The sequence below is a fragment of the Urocitellus parryii genome, chromosome 4, assembly GCF_045843805.1.
Source record: "Urocitellus parryii isolate mUroPar1 chromosome 4, mUroPar1.hap1, whole genome shotgun sequence".
NCBI lineage: Eukaryota > Metazoa > Chordata > Mammalia > Rodentia > Sciuridae > Urocitellus > Urocitellus parryii.
In genome coordinates this window covers 198,834,039-198,858,878 of record NC_135534.1, presented here as the reverse complement: position 1 = coordinate 198,858,878, position 24,840 = coordinate 198,834,039, and the positions used below count along the sequence as shown (strand labels likewise).

The following is a 24,840-nucleotide window of genomic DNA, read 5'->3' as shown; positions in this document are numbered from 1 at the left end:
CTGAACAGCACCATCACCCCCATAATTGATGGAGCCCCAAATCCCAAGATGGTCTGTGACCCCTTCCTCCCTCCCTCACCCTTCACATCCTTCCAGTTCCCAGCGGCCCCTGACCTGACTCCCTCTCTTTCATTCCTGTAGGTCTGACCCCATCATCCCTGCCCCAGCTCAGGCCTTGGGGACTTTCCTGTGTCCCCTCCAGGGCATCTTCTGCCAGCAGCAGATCTTCCCACAATGCTTATCTAAACAAGTCACTTCCTTCTCAAAACCTTTCAATAAGTCTCCCTCATTTCAGGACATTGTCCAGACTCCCTAAAATGACTCAAGGCCTTTCCTTAGGACCCTCCTTCATACCCAAACTCGATTTTCATTCTCCTTCCTCACACATATCCCTCATTCATTCTGGGCATGGAGTCTGGAATATGAGTGTCAATGTTCAAATCCTGGCTCATGATCCATTGGCTGTGTAACTTCTGGCAAGGTACTTAACATCTCTGGGCCTCCATTTCCCTATGTGTAACATAGGACTGTTGAGGGGATTCAATGACATAAAGTGCACAGAGCAGCGCCTGATCCACAATAGGAGATTGGCAGGGTGTGAGTGGTGGTGGTGGAGTGACCTGGCCCCCGCCGAGCTCACTAGTGGGATTTCCAGTGCACTGCCTTCTCCACACCCGTGCTAACTCCTCTGTTTGCTGTGCCCTGGATGTCCTCTGCTCTCTCCTGCCTTCTGTTATCTGCTCAAGCTCTTCCTCTCGGCCCCACCACTCCACCTCCTGCTCTGCCCCTTGACTGGCCCTTCTCCTCCTTCCTGTTTAGCCTTGGTAACCTGCCCACAGGCTGCCTTCAGTCTGAACCGGCCTCAGGAATTGCCTCGAGCATTGGGAGTAGGAACCTGCCCTGGGTGCCAGGCGCAGGCTGCTGCAGCGGGCACCCCACCGCCTGCCTCCTGGCAGCATGCGCTTTCAGATACCTATTTTGTCTACAGAAGCTTGTCTTTGCTTAAGATCTGCAGCCTGTACCTGTGACACCAAGGGCCTGGGCGGCTGAGATTGAATGCAAATCATCCTGAATGACCAAGGGCTGCTCTAATTGGCTTTGACTTCCCTGGTATTGCAAGCCCCGTGTTTCTTCAGAAACCGTCCTCTTCCCTGCCCCTCACTGCAAATAGCGTCTTGTGGCTTGGTATTCCAGCCGCCGCAGCATTTCTCCCTCCAGATATTTTAGCTTGCTTCTCCCAGACGCCCAGCTGACTCCCTCAGAGGCATCCTAAATCTCCCACTCTTCTAGAGCGTCCCAGCACGCTGATCACAACAGCACAGCGTGACCTCTCGGGGTGATTAATGCCACCTGCGTGTTCGTAACACAGCCTTCAACGGTGGAGATGTCAAGACAAATCACGGTTCGGCACTTGTTAGCTGGGCTGAAGCCAGGAACCTTAGTGTGGCCCCTGTATTTGATAGGTGAGTACAATGGAGCTCAGGAGGTCAGGCGACTTTCTCAAGGTCACACAGTCAGAAATCGCCCAAGAAAACTGGGACCCAAAACCAGATTTTCTGTTTTGCACCTCGACATTTTTTCTCCAATTCATCAAAAGCTATTTAAAATTTTTTAAAAATTTTAATTTAAAAATTGCAGTAAAATATATGTCACAAAATTTATTGGCACAACCATTTTTAACTGAAGTTCAGGCCATTGAGTACAATCGTCCTGTGCAACCATGGCTGCCACCTATCTCCAGAACTTTTTTCATCTTGAAAAATGGAAACTCCATTCCCATTAAACACTAACACCCGATTCCCATAATCCCACCCCCTGGCCACCACCAGTCCTGTTTCTGTGTCTAGGAATTTGACTATCAGGTGGACCTCACAGATGTGGAATCATAGTGTTGGTCTTTTTGTGTCTGGATTACTTCCCTGGCACTCTGTCTTCAAGGTCTGTCCTTGTCATGGTTAGAATTTCCTTCCTTCTTCACGCTGAGTGCTATTCCATTTGCTGAGATGATGCTTTCACATCTCAGTGGAGTTGTAGTTTTAGAACAAGGCGACTTTCCCAGGCGCCTTTCCTAAACATCCACTAGGGGGCGGTAAAAGATGCAGAAATTCCTCAATAAGCCTGATGAGTGCTGAGTAATCTGGCCACCGCATCCTGGGTATCTCTTTGAGCCGTCCACCTATACGTTACAGAGATAATGGATTTCACATCCAGCAGCAGTTTCGGCGAAAACCAGAGATACCATCAGCTGTAGTCTCAGTGCAAGTCTTCCTCACACTCTTGCTGACACCCCGCCAGAGAACTGCATGCGAGATGATGGTTTCAGATTGTATTTTTATTTAACTCACATTAGCTTGATGATTCTTGCAGGGAGTACACATCACAATCACCTATAGTGATTTTTCCTAAATACACATGCCCAGGTCTCAGCTAAGACCTAAGTCAGAATTTCTGGGGCTGGGACCCAGGTATAAGAACCAGTGCATTAGTTCTTAGCTTTAATAATTGGCAGTGGAGGTGGGGGGGGGTCTCCCTAGAATAAAAACCTCAGAGCATAATGGGTATAAATTCTGAAAAATCATTTCCTTTTCCCCAATAAGTGTCCAAAGGGTCTTGTGGCTATGGGAACCACATTCTGAGCAATATGAAGCTTTCCTATAGATCACACCTATATTTTAACCAGTCGGGAACCCAGACAGGAGATTTGAAAACTAGAGAAAACTGGCCAGCTCAGGATCCACAGATACAGTTCCAAAGGGCCAAACTCTTTGGTGTGAGGCCAGTGCTCAGACACCACTACTGCCTGACATGTTGAGAGAGTCTCCCCTGTAATAATCAGAAGAGAATCTTATCTTACCAAAGGCAAAAATGGACAGAGTGAATCTGAGGTGGGATCAGGAAACCTCAGTTTTCAGCCCAACCATCCCGCTAGTCAAGTTATGGGACCCAGGGCAAGTCATGTCACTTGTCTAAGCCTCAGCTTCCCCCTTTGAATTATGAGAGGATTGGACGATGTTGATCTCCAAGGATACTTTCAAGTCTAAAAATTCAATGATTCTATTATTATTAATAGTCTGGGTTTGTAGTCACTACTCAGGCAAAGAGCAGAAGAAATATTCAGTACTGCAATGAATGACAGAGACTATTGACCAGGCAGTTTAATTTATTTAAGGCATATACACTGAATTCAAAGGAGAAAATATCGCTCCTCATAATATATTGAGCTGTTAGTATCTTTGGCTCAGCAAACGCTTTCCAGAGGGAAAAATTAGCCATCAGTGCAAACTTGACATTTTTCACTTCCTGATCCATAACTGCCATTTGTCCAGGATCTCTCATATTTACTGTAAAGCGCCACGTGTATGAATGCTTTGGATGAATATTAAATAACTACAGAAGCGTCAAGGTCACAGTTGCACGAAGGGCTCCGTGGACGGCCCTGGGAGGCTGGCATTGATCTCTTGTGAAGCCCCATTCTCGAATCCTGCTGACAAGGGGAAACAATTGATGTGGACCATTATTAAGGCTTTAAGTGTTTCTCCATTGTTAAAGATCTTTTACAAGCCCGGAATAACTGATAGTGCCCGAGGAATTGGCAAAAGCTTCACTTAGAAATATGGGCTGGTCAAAGAGATAAGTACATCCCGAGTACAGATGTCCCGGGTCAGGCTTACACAGCCAAGGTGGGGGCCTCAGGGTGCAGCACCAGAGCAAGCCACCCACTCTGCCGGCCGGGGTTTGCTCTCAGCTACATGCCAGAAGCCACAAATTCTATGGCTTTCTCTTCCTCTCTGTTTCCACCTTCCCATTCTCTGACTCTACTCTCCTGGTGAAAACCTCCTCTCCTGCTATTTTGGTCCGTCCATTCTCCATAGTTGCCCAGAGCATCGCACAGTCTGGTGTCTTAGTCCATTTTTTCTGTTGCTATAGCTGAATACCTGAGACTAGGTAATTTATAAAGAAAATAAATTTATTTCTTACAGTTACAGAGACTGGGAAGTCCAGCATCAAGTGCTGGTATCTGGTGAGGGCCTTCGCACTGCACCATAACATGGTGGAGAGTGAGACAAAGCAAGCAAGCATGCTAGCTTGGGTCTCTCTTCCTCTTCTTACAAAGCCACTAATGCTGTTATGGGTTCTACTTTCATGATGTTATCAAATTCTAATTATCCTTTAAAAGCTTGTTACAATTTAGACTGTCACTATCCTCTGCAGGTCATGTGTAGAAAGCTTTTTGGCCAGCCTGTGGGAGGGGGTGGACCTCTAGGAGGCAGGGGCTGGTGGAAGGAAGTGAGGTCATTGAGGGCGCGTCTCTAAAGGGGATCCAGGACCCTAGTCTCTTCTTATTCTCTCTCTACTCCTGGTTGCAATGAGGTGAGCAGTGTCCTCTTTCACGAACTTCCATCATGGTGTGCTGCCTCACACCAGGCCCCCCAACCGCGTGAACAAGTGACCATAGACTGAAACCTCTGAAACCACAAACCAAAATTAAACTTTCCTCCTCTCAGTGGCTTTTCTCAGGTATTTTGTCGCAGTGAAGTGAAGCTCACTCACGCAAGGCTCCATTTTCACATATGAGTTTGGGGATCAAGTTTTCAACACATGGATTTTGGGGAACACATTCAGTCCACAGCACTGGAGGGATGTGTAAATGAGGCCCAACTGCAGGTCAGGACCTGGACTGCTCAAGGGCCTGGATAATTAATTACTGAGGGTCCTGATGTCCCGGAGCTGGAAGGAAAGCAAATATTGTGGATGACAAAATCTAGTTTCAAAGAGATCTCAGCAGACTGAAGGACGAGCGAGTCTACTAGCTGAACTTAGGAATGGACGGAAGTGATAAAGTGGGCACTTCCTGTGCGTCGGCTCTGCTTGGTGTTATGCTTGGCCCAGGTGAGGGTGCAATTTCACACCACTTTTGAAGTGAGGGGACAGGGACATGGTGGTACAGAGGAAGGTACAAGGGCTTTAGAGGCATTGATCTAGATTTCTGCCCTCCACCTCTGATTAGCAGAAAAATTTTATCTTTTAATAATAGTAGTCGGGGGGGGTTTGGTTGTCTTTCACAGCCTGCTGCATGTATTTTCTCATTTAATCCTCAGCCGAGTCATATTTAGCAGATGACAAAGGCACAGATAACTTCTGTCAGGGGCTCAAGTCACATAGTTAAGTGGAAGGGCCAGGCAGTCTGACTGCAATACCCATTCTTAACAGTGGGGGCACCCTGTCGGTTTCCAATATTGTAAAAAGGGAGCAGCCGTGTTCTTATGAGGTTAGATAACTTGCCTCGTGCAGTACCTGGCACATCCTGGGCATTCACAAAGGGCATTTGACCACCCTGAATATTCTCATAAACATCATTGTTTGGTATATGGCTTGCTCCAGGGAGGATTAATAACCCGCAAAATGAGATTTGAACCCAGGTTTTGTGACTGCCAACCCCTGTACTCTCCTGCTCCCTCTGGAGCAGAAGACTGAGGAAGGTTGTCACGCCACTGTCTCAGAACTTCCCTGTACCATCCCCGTGGAAGACGCGTGGCGAGGACTCAGTAGGCGGGGATCATTTTGTTCCTTGTCCACCAAATGTTTTCCCCGAGGGCCTGCTGTGTTGGGGATCCAGAGAGGAAAAGAAAGTGATGCTAACCATTCTTTTTCCCCCTCCCAGATTCAAATGGTCAAAGACGACAATCCCTCCTGGAAGCCCACTTTCATTGTGAAACCTGACGGTGGTTGTCAGGGTGATGGAATCTACCTCATTAAAGACCCCAGTGACATCCGGCTGACTGGGACCCTCCAGACCAGGCCAGCAGTTGTCCAGGAGTACATCTGCAAACCTCTCCTTATCGACAAGCTCAAGTTTGACATTCGTCTGTATGTCCTGCTGAAATCCCTAGACCCCTTAGAGATTTATATAGCCAAAGATGGACTCTCTAGATTCTGTACAGAGCCATATCAGGAGCCCAGTTCCCAGAATCTGCACCGGGTCTTTATGCACTTAACCAACTATTCACTGAATATCCACAGCAGCAACTTCATCCACTCGGATAATGCCAGCACAGGCAGCAAAAGGACTTTTTCCAGCATTCTTTGTAAGTTGTCTTCCAAAGGTGTTGACATCAAGAAGGTCTGGTCTGACATCATCTCCTTGGTGATCAAGACTGTCATCGCCCTGACTCCAGAGCTCAAAGTTTTCTACCAGTCGGACATCCCCACGGGGAGGCCAGGGCCCACCTGCTTCCAGGTAACCACTGCCAGTTCCTGCCCTGAGTTCCCGGGCTTGACCAGGCCAGGCCTAGGGAGGGCTCCCTGGCTGGACCATGGGATGAGGGGTCAGGGGCTGGGGGGGATGGTCACAGGTGGGGACAGGATGGTGGCCAGTGTGGGCTTTGGTGTTAAAACTTGGGCCTGACTTCTAGCTTTCTGTTCACTAGCTGTGTACTCTCCATAAGTAAGTCACTTCCTTTCTGTTGCCTATAAAACAAGACCAACAGTACCTGCTTTAAAGGATTCTTGTAAGAATTCAGCGGGACACCGTACGGGAGGCAGGGTGCCATTTGTACCTTCATACCTTCATTTGACAATTTTTGCCGCCACTTAGCAGGGGTCAGGCATTGTCTTGGTACCAGTGAGACAGTAGGTCAGATTCCTGCTGGCTGACGCAGAGTCTCAAAAGTGGGAGAAAAATACTTAGGCAATTATTGTAGAGTGTTGCAAGTGCTAGAATCAAATCGATCACATCCTGGGTCCCGGGTGCTGTGAGATGTGGTGCATCTGACATCTCCGGGTGGGGAGTGGTCACGGAAGGCTTCCCAGAGAAAATGGTAGTTGAACTGGGACCTGAAGGAGGACATGAAGCAGGCAGGGCTGGAAGGAGTGGCGGTGGCAGAGTGTTCTGAGCGAGACCTGCTTTTGCCCTAGAGGGAAGAGGGAAGCGTGGTAAGTTGGGGCGCTGAGAGGGGTTGGGTCTAGTGGGGGGTTTCAGGCAGAGAGGTGGAGGGAGATGAGGTGGCAGAAGTAGATAGGACAAGTAGTGGAGAGCCCGAGGCAGTGGGGGCCACCAGAGGACAGGCTGTACTCAGAAGTGCAGGCTCCAAAGAACACAGCACCTGCAGGAATGGACGGAGGCCAGGCCCGGGGCAGGGAAGACACCAGGCAGTTGCTTTCCTACAGGCAAGGGAGGTGCTGGCTGGGATGGGAAGTCTTGGTGGAGATGGAGAGCATCAATGGCAGTGCCATTGAAGGAGGCTGGATGGCTAGACTTGGTGACAGGATGGGATTGAGAGGAAGAAAAGAGTTGGTGGCAAAGAGGGACAGGAGGAACGGAGTCGGGCTCTCAAGTGGCTTGGGCACTTGGGTGGGTGGACAGAGGCCGCCTGAGGGGACCAGGCTATTGGTGGGGGGCCAGGAGTTAGGCTTGAAGTGCCTGCGAGACACTCCAGTGAGAGGGTGGCTGGAACATTGGGTATTGGGGTGGAATTCGGGAGTGAGAGGTCTGGGCTGGAGAAAGAGAGAGGAATTCTTGAGAGTTGTGATGGGCACCACTGGGTAGAGACGGGGGAGCCAGCGAAGGAGGCCAGCAGTGGTGTGGAGATCTAGGAGGGGGTCAGAAGAGGAGATCCTGGAATGCTGAGGAAGGGCCCTCAGAGAAGACACGGCAAGGGCCAGCTGCGTGGACGCTGCTGAGCTGCCCCTCATCACCAGCAGGTGTACTGGGGACTCCCTGAGAATCATTTTTAGCAATGAGCCGGTGCGTGGGAGGGGGGAAATGGAGAACGCAGAACACCTTCAGGTCACAGCTGCCAGGGTGGTGAGACAGGAACAAGGACCATAGGCCCTAGTAGGCACTCTCTTCTGCCAGCAGATAAGACAGAATGGGGAACAGAAGACAAGAAGGGCCCCTCTGGGCCCCTCTCCATCTACTCTAACGTTGTTTTGTAGCAATTGATGTGTATATAAAAAGAATATATGGAACACATTTGTAAGCCATGAAGCCGAATGAAATGCTCATCCCCAGCCACCTCCCAACCCAAGAGCTTGGGTTAGTATGTCTCCCCCACCCCCTTTCCCCACCCACCCTCAAGGCAGCCACATCCTGGATTTTATGTTTAGCATTCCCTTGCTTCTCAAAAATACTTTCATTATGCGCGAATGTATTCCTAACCACTATACTGTCTTGTTCGGATTGCTTTTAAGCTTTATAAAAACACTATTATAAAGCCTGGAGTCTTCTGCAACATTCCTGTCCACCACTTGCAATTTTTCAAAAGTCCATCCGTGTCAATGGGGCTGTTGGTCCTGCCTTGTTTGCACTGTCATACTGCCTGCCGGATATGCATGGTGTGTCTATGAGCCCTTCTGTCAGGGGACATTGGGTGTTTCCAGGCTATAGCAGGAGGACCCCAAAGTGAAGAGAGAAGGAATGGGGCAGTGTCTCCAATGGACGGGGTGCTCATTCACAGGCAATCATTGAGACTGGTCCTCCAGTGCAGCCCCATACCCAGAGAGGCTCCTCCAGGGGCTGGGCACCAGGCATCAGGGCTCCCAGGCAGGCTGGCAGAGGCCTTTGAGAGGAATTCAGGAAGTGACCAGTACCAGGCGAGGATAATCATCATCCAGAGATCTTGGACCCCAAGCCTTTGGGTCGCAGGCAGGATGCCAGAATCGGCCCTCAGGTGGGTGGTTTAAGACATGAGGAAGGTTAAGCCAGCAGCACTTAGGGGCAGGGCCCGAGAAACAAGTCCTGACCCATGCCACCAAAAAGTGAGGGCATCGGAGAGCTTTGCAATGTGGATGCGTCCAGGGGTCACCCTGGGGGAATGTGTGGTCGCATCTGTTTGACGGTGGCAGCTATTCCAGGAGTATCATGTGGGCTCCGGCAAGCACAGCCAAGCCACAGAACCCTGGCATGGTCAGAGTGGCGGGGGGAAGGCCAGGATGGCCGTTTTGATGCTTGTCTTGCTGTGGACAGGCCACAGTGGGCAGCCATCGGGGTGGAACCAGGGGCCCACACCGTGGGGGAATGCAGGGCAGACAGAGGGAGCCGCTGGTTTGGACAGATCATGTCTAGTAAACGGAACCACAGCCTTGTGACCATTTTCCACCACTTACCCACACTAAATGCTTCCAGGCCTGGGGAGAAAGGAGGAGCATGGGCCAGATGCAAAGCGCTCTCCAGCTGAATCTTTACCACCCTGTGTCCCGCCCCACGCCCCCTCTCTCTCTCTGTAAATCACCTTCACTCACTTCCCTGCCTGCCTTTTTAGAGGTATCGTAAAATAATGTAGGTGAAAACACTCTGCCCGTGTATAAAGTTTTAGATGTTTGGAATTTGTTTTACCCCGCATTTCAAGTACAGAGATTGAGAGAAAATATTATCATTTTCTCCTTGGAGTCCTCTCTTGCTTGCTTCATTTTTGTCACTCGGTAGAGCACTTGTTAGTAGAGGTTTAGAGACCCAAACGGACTTAGAACACAAAGGCTTAGTGGCATGGTGTGCTTCTGCCCTCCATTACCATGTGATTTTGCATAAATCACTTGATTTCTCAGTGCCTGAGTTTCCTCACCCGTCTCGTGACATTGTTGTCCATCTCAAAAGAGGTAAAGATCACAAAGGGCTTTGCAAATTGTAATGTTCTGCACAGATACAATAAATTATTTCTTTGCCAGGCAGTCCCTCTCACTTATAGCCTGGACCTGGCCCGGAATACAACATTCCAGAACATTCTCTCTAGCCAACAAAATTACATTTATCTGAACCACGTGACCGTGACCCCTTTCCAATCATAGCCACAATAGCTACTTGGGAAACTGGGATGGCCCCCGAGCAGCGGCTGGCACTGCTCAGGCTGTGGGCAGGGTTCCTGTAATCTGCTGCCTGGGAACATGGCTGCCCTGTCATTCCAGCCTGTCCTCTGTCATTGCCCAGGCAGCCCCAGCAACACGTCCTCACGCCTGGTCTTCTGATGGCAGTGGTGCGGCGCTGGCTTAAAGAGCAAGGTCCATCTGGGTGAAGATGATTCATGTGGCAGAAATATAGACACAGAGGGAGGGTTTCCAGATCAGCTTTCAAAAGCATTCTTTCCCATTCTGTGGCTTGTGCTGGATCCTCTTCCTGCCCCTCTGTCTAATTCTGTCCTGGGCCATGACCCTTTCCTTAGAGGGCTGGAGGAGACACCTTTTCTAGGTCCTAAGATATTCCTCCTCGACTTCTCTGCTCTCTGGGACCTCCTCCTAACCCTGCAGCCCAGACACCCCACAGGGAGGAGGCCAAGACATGGTACATTGGTCAAGGGCTAACGTTCTGTTCTCCGATGCCCCAGGGTTGAGCGAATCCCAGCCACCCCTTCCAGCAACTCCAGCTGGTGAGCTTGTCAAGTTAACCTCTCCTAGCCCAGGTTTCCTTATCTTCAAGTGGAGAGCATATTTGTGCCACCTCCCAGAGCTCAAGTAAGAGCAATAAGCTCAAATAAGACAAAGCTGTACGGAACAGTTAGCACAGTACTAGCACAGAGTGGTCACTTAATAAATGACAGTTTTTGTGATTAGTATGTTGCTTCTTATCTATTGCAAAAATGGTTCTCAAATTTGTCTATGAAGAAGTGCCTTGAAATTCTAGGAAACCATGAAATATTCACATTTTAAATCTATCTGGAGCACTGGTGTTCCAAGGAGCATAGTTTCGATCCCAAGCCCCTGACTTGGTATTTGTTACCCGCTAAGCCCAGCCCCATCCTAGCCTCCCTGTACCTGCCCCTGAGCCCTCAGTCTCTTGGCCGTCGTGGGTGTTAGTTCTGCCCTCCATGCTCTTCTCTCAGGGCCAACTTGTCCTGCTCACTCCTGTTTTGCTCACATCTTGCAAGGTGCTGCTCAGCATCCAGCCTTCTCTGTAACAGCTTCCGTGACCACTGTGATGTCCAGGGACCTCACCTCCTACCACCCTCCCTCTAGCTCACTCCTTGTGGTCATTCAAAGGTGGCCTTTGTTCATCCTGTTTCTTCTGCCTGGAATGCCCATCCCCAGTTTGTCTTCCTCTGGACTCTGACTTGTCCCCTGGGCACCTGCTGAGACAAGGCCTTGGCTGGTTGTGGGGCATGTGGCTGTGGATAAGGCGAGGCCCCTTCCCCTAAGGAGTGCTCCATCAACCGAGGAAAACCAACCCATGAGAGACACAGCTCTTTGTAAGCTTGCTGTCGGAGTGCTGGGAGGCTTCTGGAGGTTTCTGAGGCAGAGGGGGAGATGTGCTATGTTGCTCAGGGAATGAAGAAGAGCTTACTGGGCAGGAGGTGGAGTATCATGTTCTCCTGGTTTCCTTCCTACCTCATGGGCTGCTGCTTTTCAGCTTCTGCCTCTGGATTTGGCAAAGCTGGAGATCCCTGGGGCCTAGTCCTTGGAAATTTGTCTTCTTATCCACTGTCACTCACTAAATGAGCTCATGCAGACCTGGCTGTAAGAACCAGCTATACAACACTGGTCCTCAAGCCATACTTCCCAGTCTTGATCTCTCCTTGGTGTATCCCACGGCCCACCTTAATTTTCCATTCTGATGGCTGGTGAGCACCCAGAACCATGTCCACAGCCAAGCTCTTGAGTTTCCTCCCAAAGCTACCGTCCCTTCTCTTTCCTATTTCAGTAAATGAGCAGCATTTCTTCAGACCAAACTAGCGTCATCATCCTCCTGTTCCCCTCCTTCTCCATCCCATCCGTAAGCAACTCTGCAAATGCACTCTAAAATATTCCAGATGGAACCCCTTCTAACCAGCTCCTTTGCTACCACCCAGTTCAGCCTTTGCCTTGCACTTGAAATACTAGGATAGCCTCCTAATTAACATTCTTCTTCCCACTCCCACTACCTATTGCTGATTTCCCACACTGTCGCCAAAGAGATTCTTTTAAAATGTAAGTTGAATCAAGTTCCTCCCTTTGCTGGATCCCCCAATGGCTTTTTCATTGCACTTAAAATCCCAGCTCCCTGCCATGAGCTACCAGCTGCTGTCTGCATCCATCTTGTGTTTCTGTCTGACCTCATCTGCTCTCCCCCTCCCTCTTGCTCACTTCTTGAAGTCATTCATAGGTGGCCTTTGTTTTTGCTGTTTCTTCTGCCCCAAATGCTCTTCCCCAGTTCTTCACAAAGGGCTTACTGTCTTTCTTCACTCAGGCCCTGTTCATATGTCACCTCCTGAGAGGTTTGCTTCTGGTCAGGATAGAATAACAAAGACGGAACACTCTACCTCCTTTTGTAAACAACTAGGCCACCAGAAATATATATGAATGCATACATGAAATAAGTGTCTTAGGCTTTGGACAATAGTTGATGACTCAGTACTGTGGTCCTCGAGAAAGGGCGAAAGCCAAGCTTTTCATCTGGAGGCAATGGCTGGAACATGGGACAGAATTGGGGACCTATAGAGCCTAGTGACCTTGATTAATTGAGGAGATGGAGATCAAAGTTTGGGAAGGCTAAAGTGGATGGAAGTTGTGGGGTGGGTTTCTGGCTAAACAGAAAGAGAGCTCCAAGAATCATTATGATTCCCCTGTGAGCCTTTGTGGAGTCCTAGACCAGGGGCATGTGGAGTGTTAATCCACAAAACTGGACAAAGAATGACCAGGGAACTAACAAACTGAACAGCATCCAGAGCTCATACAGGGGAGGGAGGGGTTCCCAGTTCTGAATGGCTGGAGTAGAGAGGCTTTGTTGGTTTCTGCAAGCATTCAGTCAAGACTCCAAAGGAACTCTGCCTCAACCTTAAACAACAGGATGTGAAGGCATCAGAATGATCTTCGAATAACTGAAAAACAAAGACTAGCACTTTAAAAGGTAGACAAAATTCAGATGTTTAGCATTGTAATACAACAATGTCCATTATCCAATTAAAAAGTCACTAAACATTACACAAAGCAAGTAACCTATACCATGGGGGAAATCATTCAATAGATTCAAGATATTAGAAATGATGAAACTCTAGGAAAGAATGATAAAATAGTTATTTTAAATATGTACAAAATTCCTAAGAAGAATACTGACTTAATGGGCTACAAATGGGAGCTATCAAAAATAACCAAGTGGAACTCTTAGAAAATAGACTCTCTGAAATGAAAATTTCAGTGGATGGATTAGCAGCGAGCAAGACTCTGAATAAGAAACCAAGAAACCAACATTGAACTTGAAGACATAACAACTGAATCCACCCACAACTAAACAGAAGAAAAAGACAGGAGGAAAGAACTGTGGTTCAATGTCAAGTGGTCTAATATTTCTGTAACTGGAGTTCCCAGAAGAGAAGAGAGAAAGTAGAGAAAAATACTTGAAGATGTAATGGCCGAAATTTCTCAAATTTGATACAAACTATGAACTCACAATCCAAAAAGCTAGAAAAGCCCCAAGCAGGACAGACAGACAGACACGCGTGCATGCACACACACACACACACACACACACACACACACACACACACACCAAGCCTTATAATAAAATTGTGGAAAATCAGTGATAGGACAATCTTCCAAGCAGCCAGGAGGAAAAGATGCACTATGCTCAGAGGAACAAAGAATAACCATAATGTTCTTACCAGAAACTGTGCAAGCCAGAGGACAATGGAATGATAAAGGCCACCTCCTTAGAAAGACCTTGCCTGGTGTCCTACCTAGAACCCTAACCCTCCCCTCTATCCACTGTGTCACTGTGCATTCTTACCTGGCTCTGTTAGTTGCCTGTGGACTCTCTACCCTCTAAAATATAAGCCCCAAGACAGCAGCAGCTTTACCTTGTACACGGCTTTAACCCAGTGCCTAGAACAGTGCTTGGTATTTAATGGTGTTCAGTAAATACTTGATAAAGACATAACCCCATCCAGGCAGAGGAGTGGAGAGGCAGAGAGTGGTAGGTAAAGCATCCTGGAACCACTAGCAGTAAGCACGGTCAGAGCCCAAGGTGTGCAGCAGTGAGGGGAGGAGATAAAGCTGGAGAGTGACAGATTCCAGGTCCTGGAGGACACTGTAGGACGTGCCGTGCAACTTGAGCTTCATTCTGTGGGCAGAGATTTTAGGCAGAGGATTATTAACATTCTATTTGTGTTCTAGAAAAATTACTCTGGCATCACCTTGTGCCAGATGATTTCAAGTGGGGAGTCCAAGAGCAGGGAAAAGGTGAGAGGTGGCATAGACCCGACAGAGTCTGAGCAGTGGCGATGGCCATGTCTAGAAAGCTCTTAGGAGGAAGAGTGTACAGGAGTTGGGGACCAGCTGGTTGTAAGGGATGAAGAGAGAAGTTTGGATTTGTTGGACTGAGATGTTTGAGATGTGGATAAGGAATACAGGAAGCAAAGCTGATTTTGGAGAAAGAAGATAGTATATTAGTCACCTATTGCTGTATAACAAATTTGCAGCTTAAAACAGCAAACATCTACTATCGCACAGTTTCTGTGGATCAAGGATCTAGATATATATAGCCTATAATTGCCTCTGGCTCAAAGTCCCCCATGGGGCTGCAATACCTCAGGCTGGCCAGAGCTGCTGCCATCCCAAAGTTGCTTGGGGATCCTCCTCCAAGCTCACTCACAAGGCAGTTAGCAGGCCTCAGGTCCTCAGGTTGGCCAGAGAAATCAGTTCCTTGTCACCTGGGCCACTTCATAGGGCACCTTGTTGCACAGCAGGTGACTTTCCTCAGAGTGAAAGAAAGCATCCCGAGATGGAAGCCACAGTTCTTTTATAACCTAATATTAGAAGCACCATCCCATCCTGCCTGCCCTGTTCTGTTTGTTAGAATGAGGTCGCTAGATGCAGCCCACACTCAAGTGGGTGGAGGAATTGCACGAAGACACAAATACTAGGAGATATGGGACTCACTGGGACCACGGTAGAGACTGCTGACTGCAGGTAGTGAGCTTGGATATGTCAAATTTGAGGAGTCTGGGAACTTCCAGCTGATTGGATAGCTCTGGGCCTCAGGAGAGAATTCTTTCTTATTGGACTGTGGCTTGGAGCCTATGCGTAAATTAACTGTTCATAGCCCTTTCCAACTTGATTTGAAGCTCCTAGAAGTCAGTCAAGAAGGACAGCTATTTTTAAATCCCCTAGGAAACCCCTCTGGTAAAAGGTGCTCAACACATAATTGCTGGAGGAATTTCTCAGGTTAGTAGAATTTCACATGGTTAAAAAGTTGTCTCTCAGGGGCCCAGTAATCCCAGTGACTTGGGAGGCTGAAACCAGAGGATCCCAATTTCTAGCCCAGCCTCAGCAATTTAGTGAGACCTTGTCTCAAACTAAAAACATAAAATAAAAAGGGCTGAGAATGTAGGTCAGTGGTAAAAAAAAAAAAAAAAATTATTTCTCTATTTGATGATTCCTGCTCTGCCACTGTTAAAGAGACTTAGAGAGATGTCTTTCCCTTTCTAAACTGCAGGTGACTACATTAGTGGTTTCTCAAAAAATAAAATTTGAAAGTATCCCCCTGGGAATCCTCTTATAGAAAAATAGGTAACCGTTGATCCCCCCTGCTTTCCCAGAAGAGAATCCCATTTTGAAAAAAAAAACAACAAAAAAAAAAACTGGACCAAGTGAATTCCCAATTTTTTTTCCCAGCAGACACTTTCTGGGATTATATGACAAGATCAAATATAAGCCCAGTTCTGTGATTCAGCTTACTGTGATCCATACCTATCCATGCCTGGATATTTCGTTGATCTTTTGAAAGGAAAATAATTCATATTTCCTTGAACTTGTGAAAAATATAATAAAGCTGTCCCTCATTAAACACATACTAGGTGTCAAGCACTGTGTAAAATGCTTTCCATTGCTTCATCTTTATTTGATCCTGTCTTCCCTACTAGAGTGTAAACTCCAAGAGGCCAGGCACTTCTCCTAGTTCCCTGTGATATTTCCAGCAGCTAGGAACACAGGAAGCTTTCTTGGGACATAGAAAGCACTTGGTAAATACTTGTCAAATGAATTAATGAAGATTAGTGAGTGCTATTCATATTCCTGTTTTACAGATGAGGAAACTAAGGCTTATAGCTACCAACTACCTTGCCTGTAGTCACACAAGTTAAAGGCAGATCCAGAATATGGACAGCTCCTTATGATTTCAAAGGACGATAATCCCATTTCTTGGTGAAATTGGTAGGAAACTGGAAAGGGACTTAGCATATATTGAGTACCTTCTGGATGATGAGCATAGGCCTAGATGTTACTTTTCACCTCTGTTACCAATGACTCTGGGAGCCGTTTTCCAGATGAGATTGCTGAGGTTCAGAGAGACTAGCTATTAGTGTAAGAGACAGAGATGATGTGAGCCTGGGTCTTTCTAACTCCAAAGCATTCCTACACAAGACAAAACACATTAAAATATATACATCAAACTTCAGGTTCTGGAAAATATAATGTCGGTGGTTACAGGCTAATATGGCAGACAAGGTACCACCGCATCCTTCTCCAGCTCCCAGCATTTTTATGATTTGCATTTATGGATCCATCGGGGGATGGAGCTACAAAGAGTCCTCCAGGCTGAGAAAGCTCAGGCCCAGACTTCTAAGATGTAGCCCAAAGTAAGAGCTGATGACTGAAGATGATAAATGTTGGCACCACAGCCTGCTGCTCTCTGTGGCCTCATCCCCGCCGCCCGTCTCAGACCAGATCTGAAGTTGGACTGATGATGTCACCAGGGTCCCTTAAAGGCCTCATCACTCATACCCACTTGTCATATATTATTAAGCGGATCTATAATACATGGAACATTTTCTACTGAATTTCCATTCCTTCCTTTTCATGACCAGGGAAAGAAAAATAGAGTGGGGATGACTTTTCCCAACTTCTCATCCTTATTGCCCTTCATTGTCACATAATTTCATCTTGAATCATTCCCCGAAATGGTCATCCAGGCTTGGATTTCATTAATATAGATGAAGCTGCAGTTTAATAATTATCATTTAACTAATGCATATTCTATATAGACAAGTAAATGGATTCCCCTCATCTTTTCTTCTGGAGTCCACAGAGGAGGGGAGTCTACAACCGTATCGTTTGCTTTTTCCTCTTTTATTCTCCACCTTTTTTTTTAGGACTTTGGGGTTGTATAATCATGTTTAGAAACTTTCTACATTATCACTTCTCTAGAGATAATGAGAGTCCTTCTGAGAATCTGAAGTCCTTGTCGTTCGAGTCAGATTCTCATTAGGAGCAGCGATCTCAAAAATGAGGACTTATCCAGGTGAAGGGCTGTTTAAGGCAGAGAGATGAGGATGCACGTGGTGGCTGAGCCCCACCTACAGTAGGGCTCCTAAGGAATTAAAAGAAACCAGAGTGGCCGGTGGAAGATCTCTCCAAGGCAGGCAGGTGCTGAAGTCAAGGACAGGGGTGCAACAAATGGGCTGTGGGGGGTCTGGGGTGCAGGGGCCACTTCAAGGGCTGGTGGCCTGTGGAGCCACCACACAGTGCCCCACATTCAGAAATGGCTTCAGTCCTGACTTTAGGCTGCTGTCCTCATCATGAAATTGTTAAGACTTTTCCAGCAAGGGGTGCATGTTTTTATCCTGTACGGGGTGGCAAATATTGTGTAATCAGTCTGCTTAGGCTGGAAAGCCAAGGCTATCCCTTACTAGGTAGGCAGGGTTGGGGGTACCCAGGGTCTTTCCTGAGGTTCAGTTTCTGCTTCTGTAAATTGGGGAGTACAGTCCCTTCTTCAAAGACGTCATCATGAGGATTCAATGAGATGACGGATGAGGCCTTGGTGCACTGCATAGTCACTGGTACCTAATCCACAGCCCCTTCCTTAACTATCAGGACACATCTGGATCACCTGAGGGGTTGATTGGACCCCCCCTGAGCGAGTCTGATTCAGCAGGTGGGGGTGGGGAGTGTGCTGGATTTGAAAGGGTTCCTTGCGTGACAGTGATGTGTACTCTAGGTTAAGAAAGGCAGCCTGAGGTTTTCGGAGATCTAGCTAAGAAGCGACTTAATCAAGGAGGGCAGAAGAAAAGGCAGAGGGAGAAATTGATGGACTACCACTAATCCTTAACATAATAAAAACCCTGTTAAAGAGGACAGAGGTCATCGCTTTACAGCACTCTGGACGACACAGATAGTGCTGAAATGCACGATGGGAACGCATCCCATTACCAAGGTTTCTATAAAATTTTCTGCTATCCATTTGGTCTGACAAGCACACCCAGAGGAGCAGGGACCGTGGACAAGAGCAGCCAGGGTCAAGGCCAAAGTTGGGGACCACGTTTGAATTTATTTTCCCCTCAATGACTCGAAGACCATACTCAGTTCCTGCAAAGAAACTGGGGCTGGAGGGAATGATTCTGAATCATGTTTATTCTGCCCAGATCTTAGGCTTTGACATTCTCCTGATGAAAAATCTGAAGCCCATCCTACTTGAAGTAAATGCAAATCCCAGCATGAGGATTGAACATGAGTGTGAAGTAAGTACTCTGAGCATCTCCTTGACTGTATTGCGGTAAAACCAAGGGTTCTAACTCTCAAGGTGTCCACTTGGCTACAGAAGACTCAGCTCTCTCGAATTTTCACAGCAAAGTTCTGTTCGAGTGAAATCATTTTCGTTCTGTTGAGCTCTGAACAGAGTCTATTAATATAAGACCTTTCCGACCTATGGTAATTTCCCAGCATGCCATTCTTCCCATTTTTAAGGTCTGGAAACTTAGAAGCAGCTGAGCCTTTCCATCAGTTTTGACATGAACTAATTAGTTAGCCTCAGGAGATGAACTAATTGAAATTCTATGAATATGATTTAGCCATGTCGACATGCTCAAATCACTAAGATAAATAGTACATTTAACAGTCGTTATATTTTTCTCCGCCCCCCCCCCCCAAAAAAAATGCATTAAAAAAACCGGAAGGAAATACTCCCAATATTAGTATTGGATCTTGGGGGAATTATCTGGATTCCTTTAATTTTCTTAACCCCTTTCTCTATTTCCAGCTTTTCCACAGTGAGTATGTATCATTTTGAACATCCGAAAAGCACAGTGCTCTTTCTTCTCTTGGTGTGTTATGTTAATTTACAAAACGGCATTGACATTCCTAAGGTAGTATAAAGGGAGCACTTTAAAAATTCTCCTCTATAGATTAGCACAAGCAAAACAGTACAACCCCACGGGCTAGCTGGAGGATGGCATACTGATAGCCGCTTGGCATTGAATCACGGTCCCACTGTAATGCAGAATCCTTACCCATTCAAGCTTTCTCCAGGGGTGTTCGAAAATGTCCCCAGCCTTGTGGATGAGGAGGTGAAAGTGGCTGTGATCAGAGACACGCTGCGCCTCATGGACCCACTTAAGAAGAAGAAAGAGAACCGGTAAGTATTTTCTGGTCATTCGTTTCTGTCAACTCTGCTTCCTAACTGTTTTGTGTCCTAAGCAGGTGAGTTAAAGGAACCTGTTAACACATGAGATTTGCATAATAAACAATGGAATAAATCACCTTTTCATTTTATAAACATAATCCTTCAAGCAACCAGTGACTCAAAGTCAGGACTAATCTGACAATTGGGGTTCAGAATGAATTTCTAACTCTTATCTAAATCCGCAAAGCTCTCACTTTCCCTCCGTGATAGGGGCGTGCACACCACTGTTCCTGGGGTGCTTTTCTTTGAAATCCTCAAGCACAGAAAAGGTGGAATAAAAATGCAGAAGAGGCCGCAAATAACTGGATGTAGTTAGTTAGTTCCTTTTGATTTTCTTCACAGTATTGACGTTCTTGCCTGTAAGCTGCTTTAGTTTCAAAATTTGCCAAAAATGACGTGATGAACTTCTGACGCTTGTGTGGTACTTACTGGTTACAAGCCTCCATCCTCATCCACCCAGTGGGACGTTATGTGGGGACACTGGATGGGTTATGTTCCATGTCTCCCCGCCCCCCACCTGCCTTGGAAATGAATGACATTTCACTTGGGTGTTTTGTTCATTCTGTTTTTGCCAAATTCCAGGTTGTCACAAGGTAGTTAAGTAAATATTATTATTCATGTTTTGGGCAGAAAGAACAAAGCCAGGCATTTCACAGAGCACATCCCATACCCCTGATATATCAGATCAACCCAAATGCTCCCAGACACGTAAGCCGTTCTCAGCTGTGCTTCAGGACCCGGGGATCCCGGCTTCCCCAGGCAAGGGCTCTTTTGCAGGTTCCTCTACTGAGGAAACTCCAACTGGGCTCAAGCCCAAATATCGTCAGGGCCACCCTACAGCGGTGCTTCTCTCGGATGCACATTGGAACCATCTGGGGAGCTTTCAAAATGCCAGTGTGGGCATTTACAGAAGCTGGCCTGGGCTGGGGGCGGGTCACAGATATTTTTCTGTTCCCTAGATGATCCTACTGCGCAGCCGCGGGTGAGCAGCACTGCGCCTACAGGACATGCGCTCTGCAGGGTTCGCCCTGTTCTTGGTGCCTGTTCAGCTAAGATCTTCCCAAGTGAGTTCTTCACTGAGTGAAGCACGGGTGACCCTCGCTGAAAAGGTTCCACGTGTGGTTAGTGTGGGCCAGTCCTGCCAGGTGTGGCTTCAAAGCAGTGGTGTGTCAGGGCTGCATAATCCTCTGAGCTACTCAGAGCTGAGGGCAGTGGAACAATGTGCCACCTATATGTACATGCCATCCCGTGGGGGAAGCAATGGTCGGTTGCAATTTGGTTAGATAGTCATAAAGCTCATCTCTCAAAAAAGTATTGATCTTGGAGAGATTTGGGTGGCTTTCTATGCCAGTATAGCACCGGTGGTGTGGTTTATTTTTAGGATGACCTTGACACATTCTCATTCTGAGTCTTTGGGTGGGAATGAGAAGTTCAAAATCCAGATGTGCCCTGAGCCTTCTTAACAGCTGCCATCAACATGAAGAGATGGGAGGTTTCCACTGTATTCCGCAATTAATGGTATTTAAACAAAATTAGCGTTCTTTTTCTCTTTTTGGTTGTATTCCTTTACCTACACCTGTATAATCTGTATGAGCAGCAGGTCTGCAGTGTAATAGCAGTGGGACACAGGACCATTGATTGGGAGGGATGAAAAAGGCATTTTACAATTTATCAAGTTATAAGTAGCAGCATCTCATTTTTAATTTAAAATGCATTGACTTTTTTATTGATAAGTAGGAACAGTTAGAACTTTAAGAACCTGACTTCAATTCTAATATAAAAAAAAACCCTTTCATCTCACCCTTTTCTTACTCACAATGTAAGGGTACATTTTAATAGCTAAATGCCATTTACTGGTATTTTTCCTTAATTTCACTTTATTTTATTTTTTACTCAGCAATGGTTATCTATAAAAGCACTTTGTAATCTGTAAAGTGCATTTATGCATAAGGGATTATTATTATTCATTTGAACTTTACCATGCAGAGTAAAAGGCTGAAATTATTCTCAACTCCTTTGTCTAGAAATGTTTTAGGAATAAATTGAAAAAGCACCAGGTTTATGCCCACAGAAAATGCAGTGTTGTAATGCTGAATCCTAAGTCCTGTTCTGAGACCGTGTCACACCACCTGCATTAAATGATGTCACATAGACTTCCAGGATGAAAGTTACCTTTAGTAGCAGTTTCTAGTGTTTGCACGGGATCTGACCTAAACCTTAAAACAAATGCAATCCTAGGTTTGCCTCCAGCTCTGTAGCAAAAGGGATCACAAATGTCCCTCATTAGTTCCTCCTTGGGGACCGTTTGTCATCCAGACTGTCAACGTGGGTTTTCCCTTGCCCCATGCAAATTGAGAGAACATATAGATGCCCTGAACCCCCCAACTCCCAGCCCACTCTGGAAAGATTCAGAGACACATTCCAGGGGGCACCAGACATGTATCCATTTGTAACATCTCTGCACACCCCCAGGTCTTATAGCCTGGGTCCTTTTCTTGGTGGGAATAAAAGTAGTCCCCAGGCATTCTAAGGGGAGGGGAATTGACGCTGCAAATACCCACCGTGGCATGGTCAAAAGCACTTCCTCTTGGGCCAGATAGACTGAGATCTGAATCCTGACTCTGTCATCAACTGGTGGTGAGACCTTGGGGATATTGCATAGTTGTTTTGAGCCTCAGTTATGGGATAATGACATTAAACGAAACAATGAGGAAAAGTTTTAATATATAGTAAGCACTTTATAGTGTGCTCATTTTACTAATCAGTGTTACAATTATCTGCTAGACATGAAACAAACAGCAAAAATAATACTTATTCTCTTTCCTGATTTTCTTAATGTAGAATTTTAAATTTAGAACCACTGACATATCCTAAAACTGGAGCTGTAAGATCACTGGGGTCCAGGACTGACATTGGAGCTGGTTACCAATGGGAGGTTCTGTTCCCCAGGGAACAAGACGTCGCTGGGCCATATTTATTTGGTGGGTTAGGAGAAATCAGTTTGGGTTACTGAAGGACAAAGACAGCTGCCATGTGAAGCTGTTTTGACTATGGTAACATTTAGCAATTATCTAGTGACTCTCTTGATTTCCATACGAGGGTTCTGTGCGGGCACTGTAGGAACGTGGGAAGGGGGCTGATGGGGCAGGATTCTGGAAACATCATCTATATGGAGGCCAAATTCATCCATTGTAAAATTGACCATTTTAAAGTGTACCATTTGGGGGCTAAGAGTGTAGCTCAGTGACAGAGCACTTTCCTAGCATGTGTGAGGCCCTGGGTTCAATCCTCAGTGCCCTACACACAAAAAAAAAAATACAACCCAGTGACATTTAGTACATTCATTATGTTCTGTAGCCATCTCTCCACGTGGCTCCAAAATGTTTGACACTCTGAAAGAAAACTCATCCTATTAAGCACCCCATTCCCCCACCTCACCCTAGCTCCTGAGTCCTGGCAACTACCTATCTGCTATGGATTCCCTGTTCTGGATATTTCATGTAAATAGAATCGTGTACTGTGCAGCTGTTGGTGATTGGCTTCCGTCATTCAGCACAATACTCTCAAGGGTCACCTGTGGTGCAGCAGGTGCCAGGACTTCAGTCCTCCTCATGGTAGACAGACCATATCTACTAGGCAGACAGACTAAATCTCAGCATTCATTTGTCAGTGTTGGACATTTGGGTGGAATGTCCCTTTTCCGCCAAAGGGTGCTGCAGTGATTATATTTTAGTTCTCTACTTAAGATTTCACTTAAGGGACAGGGTCTTCCCTGCTATAAGAAGGTATTAGAGCCTCTGATTAATTCCTCCATTTTCCTGAAAGAAGTGCAGATCTTAGATACCATCATGCCAGTTAGCTCCCTGGTTTGAAAAATCTCTTGGAAGCGGTCCTAAGGGAGGATCAGCCATGCTGAGGTGAAGGCTCTCATCTCTGCCCACTGTGCTGTGGATGTGGCCAAGTTGCTTCATTCTCAGATCTTGTCTGTAAAATGGGAATATGGACTGTCATGGCCGTGGCATAAATGACACACCTCAGGGACTCATGACATCTGAGAGCCTTAGACAAGTGCTGGCTCTTGGAGTTCCCAAGTGGTCTATCCAGCTTTTCTTTAAGATCACGCTGATGGAGACAGGTAACTCACAGCTCCCGGGGCAACCTATTTGAGATGTGAACACAGTGGCTCCGGCCCCCCTGAACCATGTGTAAGGAAGGTCACTAACTTGCCTCAAGTCGCAAAGCGTCTCACTGGCAGAGTAGGAGCTGGGTCTGGGCTCCACGCTTCTCCCCAGTGTCCACTCCGCCTGCCACGGGCTGCCCTGGCCTCAGTTCCTCCTGCACGTTCAAAGCTTTGCTTTGAGGATAAGGGGGAAAATATGGAAAATCAACAGATATTTGGATAGCCTGAGTCTGACTTTTCTTTAAAAACCAGCAGAAGCGGAGGTGAATAAATTGCATTCCCCAACTGTTTTTTTTAAGACAAGGTAATTATTCCATCAATTGATTAAATTTTGGAAGGTCAGTTTACCCCTGGGGAGTCATTTTTCTGGTACTGTGCTCCTTTTCCTGAACACAGGTATCTCTGGTAACTGGAGCCCCTTCTTAGGATCATAAAGCCCCAAAGTAACATAAATGAAGGCAGAGACAGGGTTGGCGAAATCCGAGGGGGTTTGTAGGCTTCATGCTGCTTCGCGGTGCCTGGGAGCTGGGTTGTCGACCGCTGGCCTCTTATTCAAAGGTATCTATTTAGAAAATGACTTATATAAGGCCCAGAAGCCCCCTTTCCTATGGTTACATTTCACAATCCCCTTCCTGTTTTACGTACCTCCTGTCACCATAACAACCAGGTTTGTGGTAGAGGAAGAAGTCAGTCTGCCTGCGCGCCATTGGTCCCAGTCAGAGATGTTTGTCTACTGAAGGTTTTCCTGGGAGCTCCGGCTTCCCTTCTTACCTTGATTCTGAGCCATGTTTAGAACCAGTAGATGAATCCCCCCAATAGGTAGATTCTATATAACAAGGAGGAGAAGGGTGGAACATTCTAAGAGAATGCAGAGCAAGGAATGTTCAAGCAGTTGAGGTCCATGGCTTGGCCTTATATGATGAAGGAATATGACTTCGTCCAATAATATAGAAGAATAGAGAAAGTATATTAATCAGAAAATTTCCAGACCCCGGCGCCTGCCCCTTAAGTCAGTGGTACTTCTTATTGAAATTCCCCCAATGATAGGGAAACTGCGTTCCCAAATATCTCCACTAAGCATGCCATCATAAATAAAGGACATTATCTTTCTTCCAGAAGAATCATCTAACTGTCCTGTCAGATGGCCCACCCATGTGTGCACAGCTGACCCTTGAAATTCTGGGGTTCATTTAATGCCAAGGATTCCTCTGTGGCCAGACCCTATAGATCAGCACACACCGACCCCAAGCACCTTTGAAGATTTCATATAAATTATAAGTCTGGGTCATAGAGAGGTGACTCCTTG

General features: G+C 46.7%; 1 protein-coding gene across 3 annotated transcripts in view; it reads left to right on the top strand.

Annotated features, from left to right (window-relative positions):
* Positions 1-24,840, top strand: part of Ttll11 (tubulin tyrosine ligase like 11) — a 238,071-nt gene that overhangs the window by 79,820 nt on the left and 133,411 nt on the right. For all 3 annotated transcript variants that reach the window (XM_026410378.2, XM_026410377.2, XM_077797090.1), the window contains exons 4-6: positions 5,663-6,238; positions 18,318-18,413; positions 19,191-19,306. In XM_026410378.2, coding sequence (XP_026266163.2) covers positions 5,663-6,238; positions 18,318-18,413; positions 19,191-19,306 — 788 coding nt within the window. The remainder of the gene's footprint in view (positions 1-5,662; positions 6,239-18,317; positions 18,414-19,190; positions 19,307-24,840) is intronic.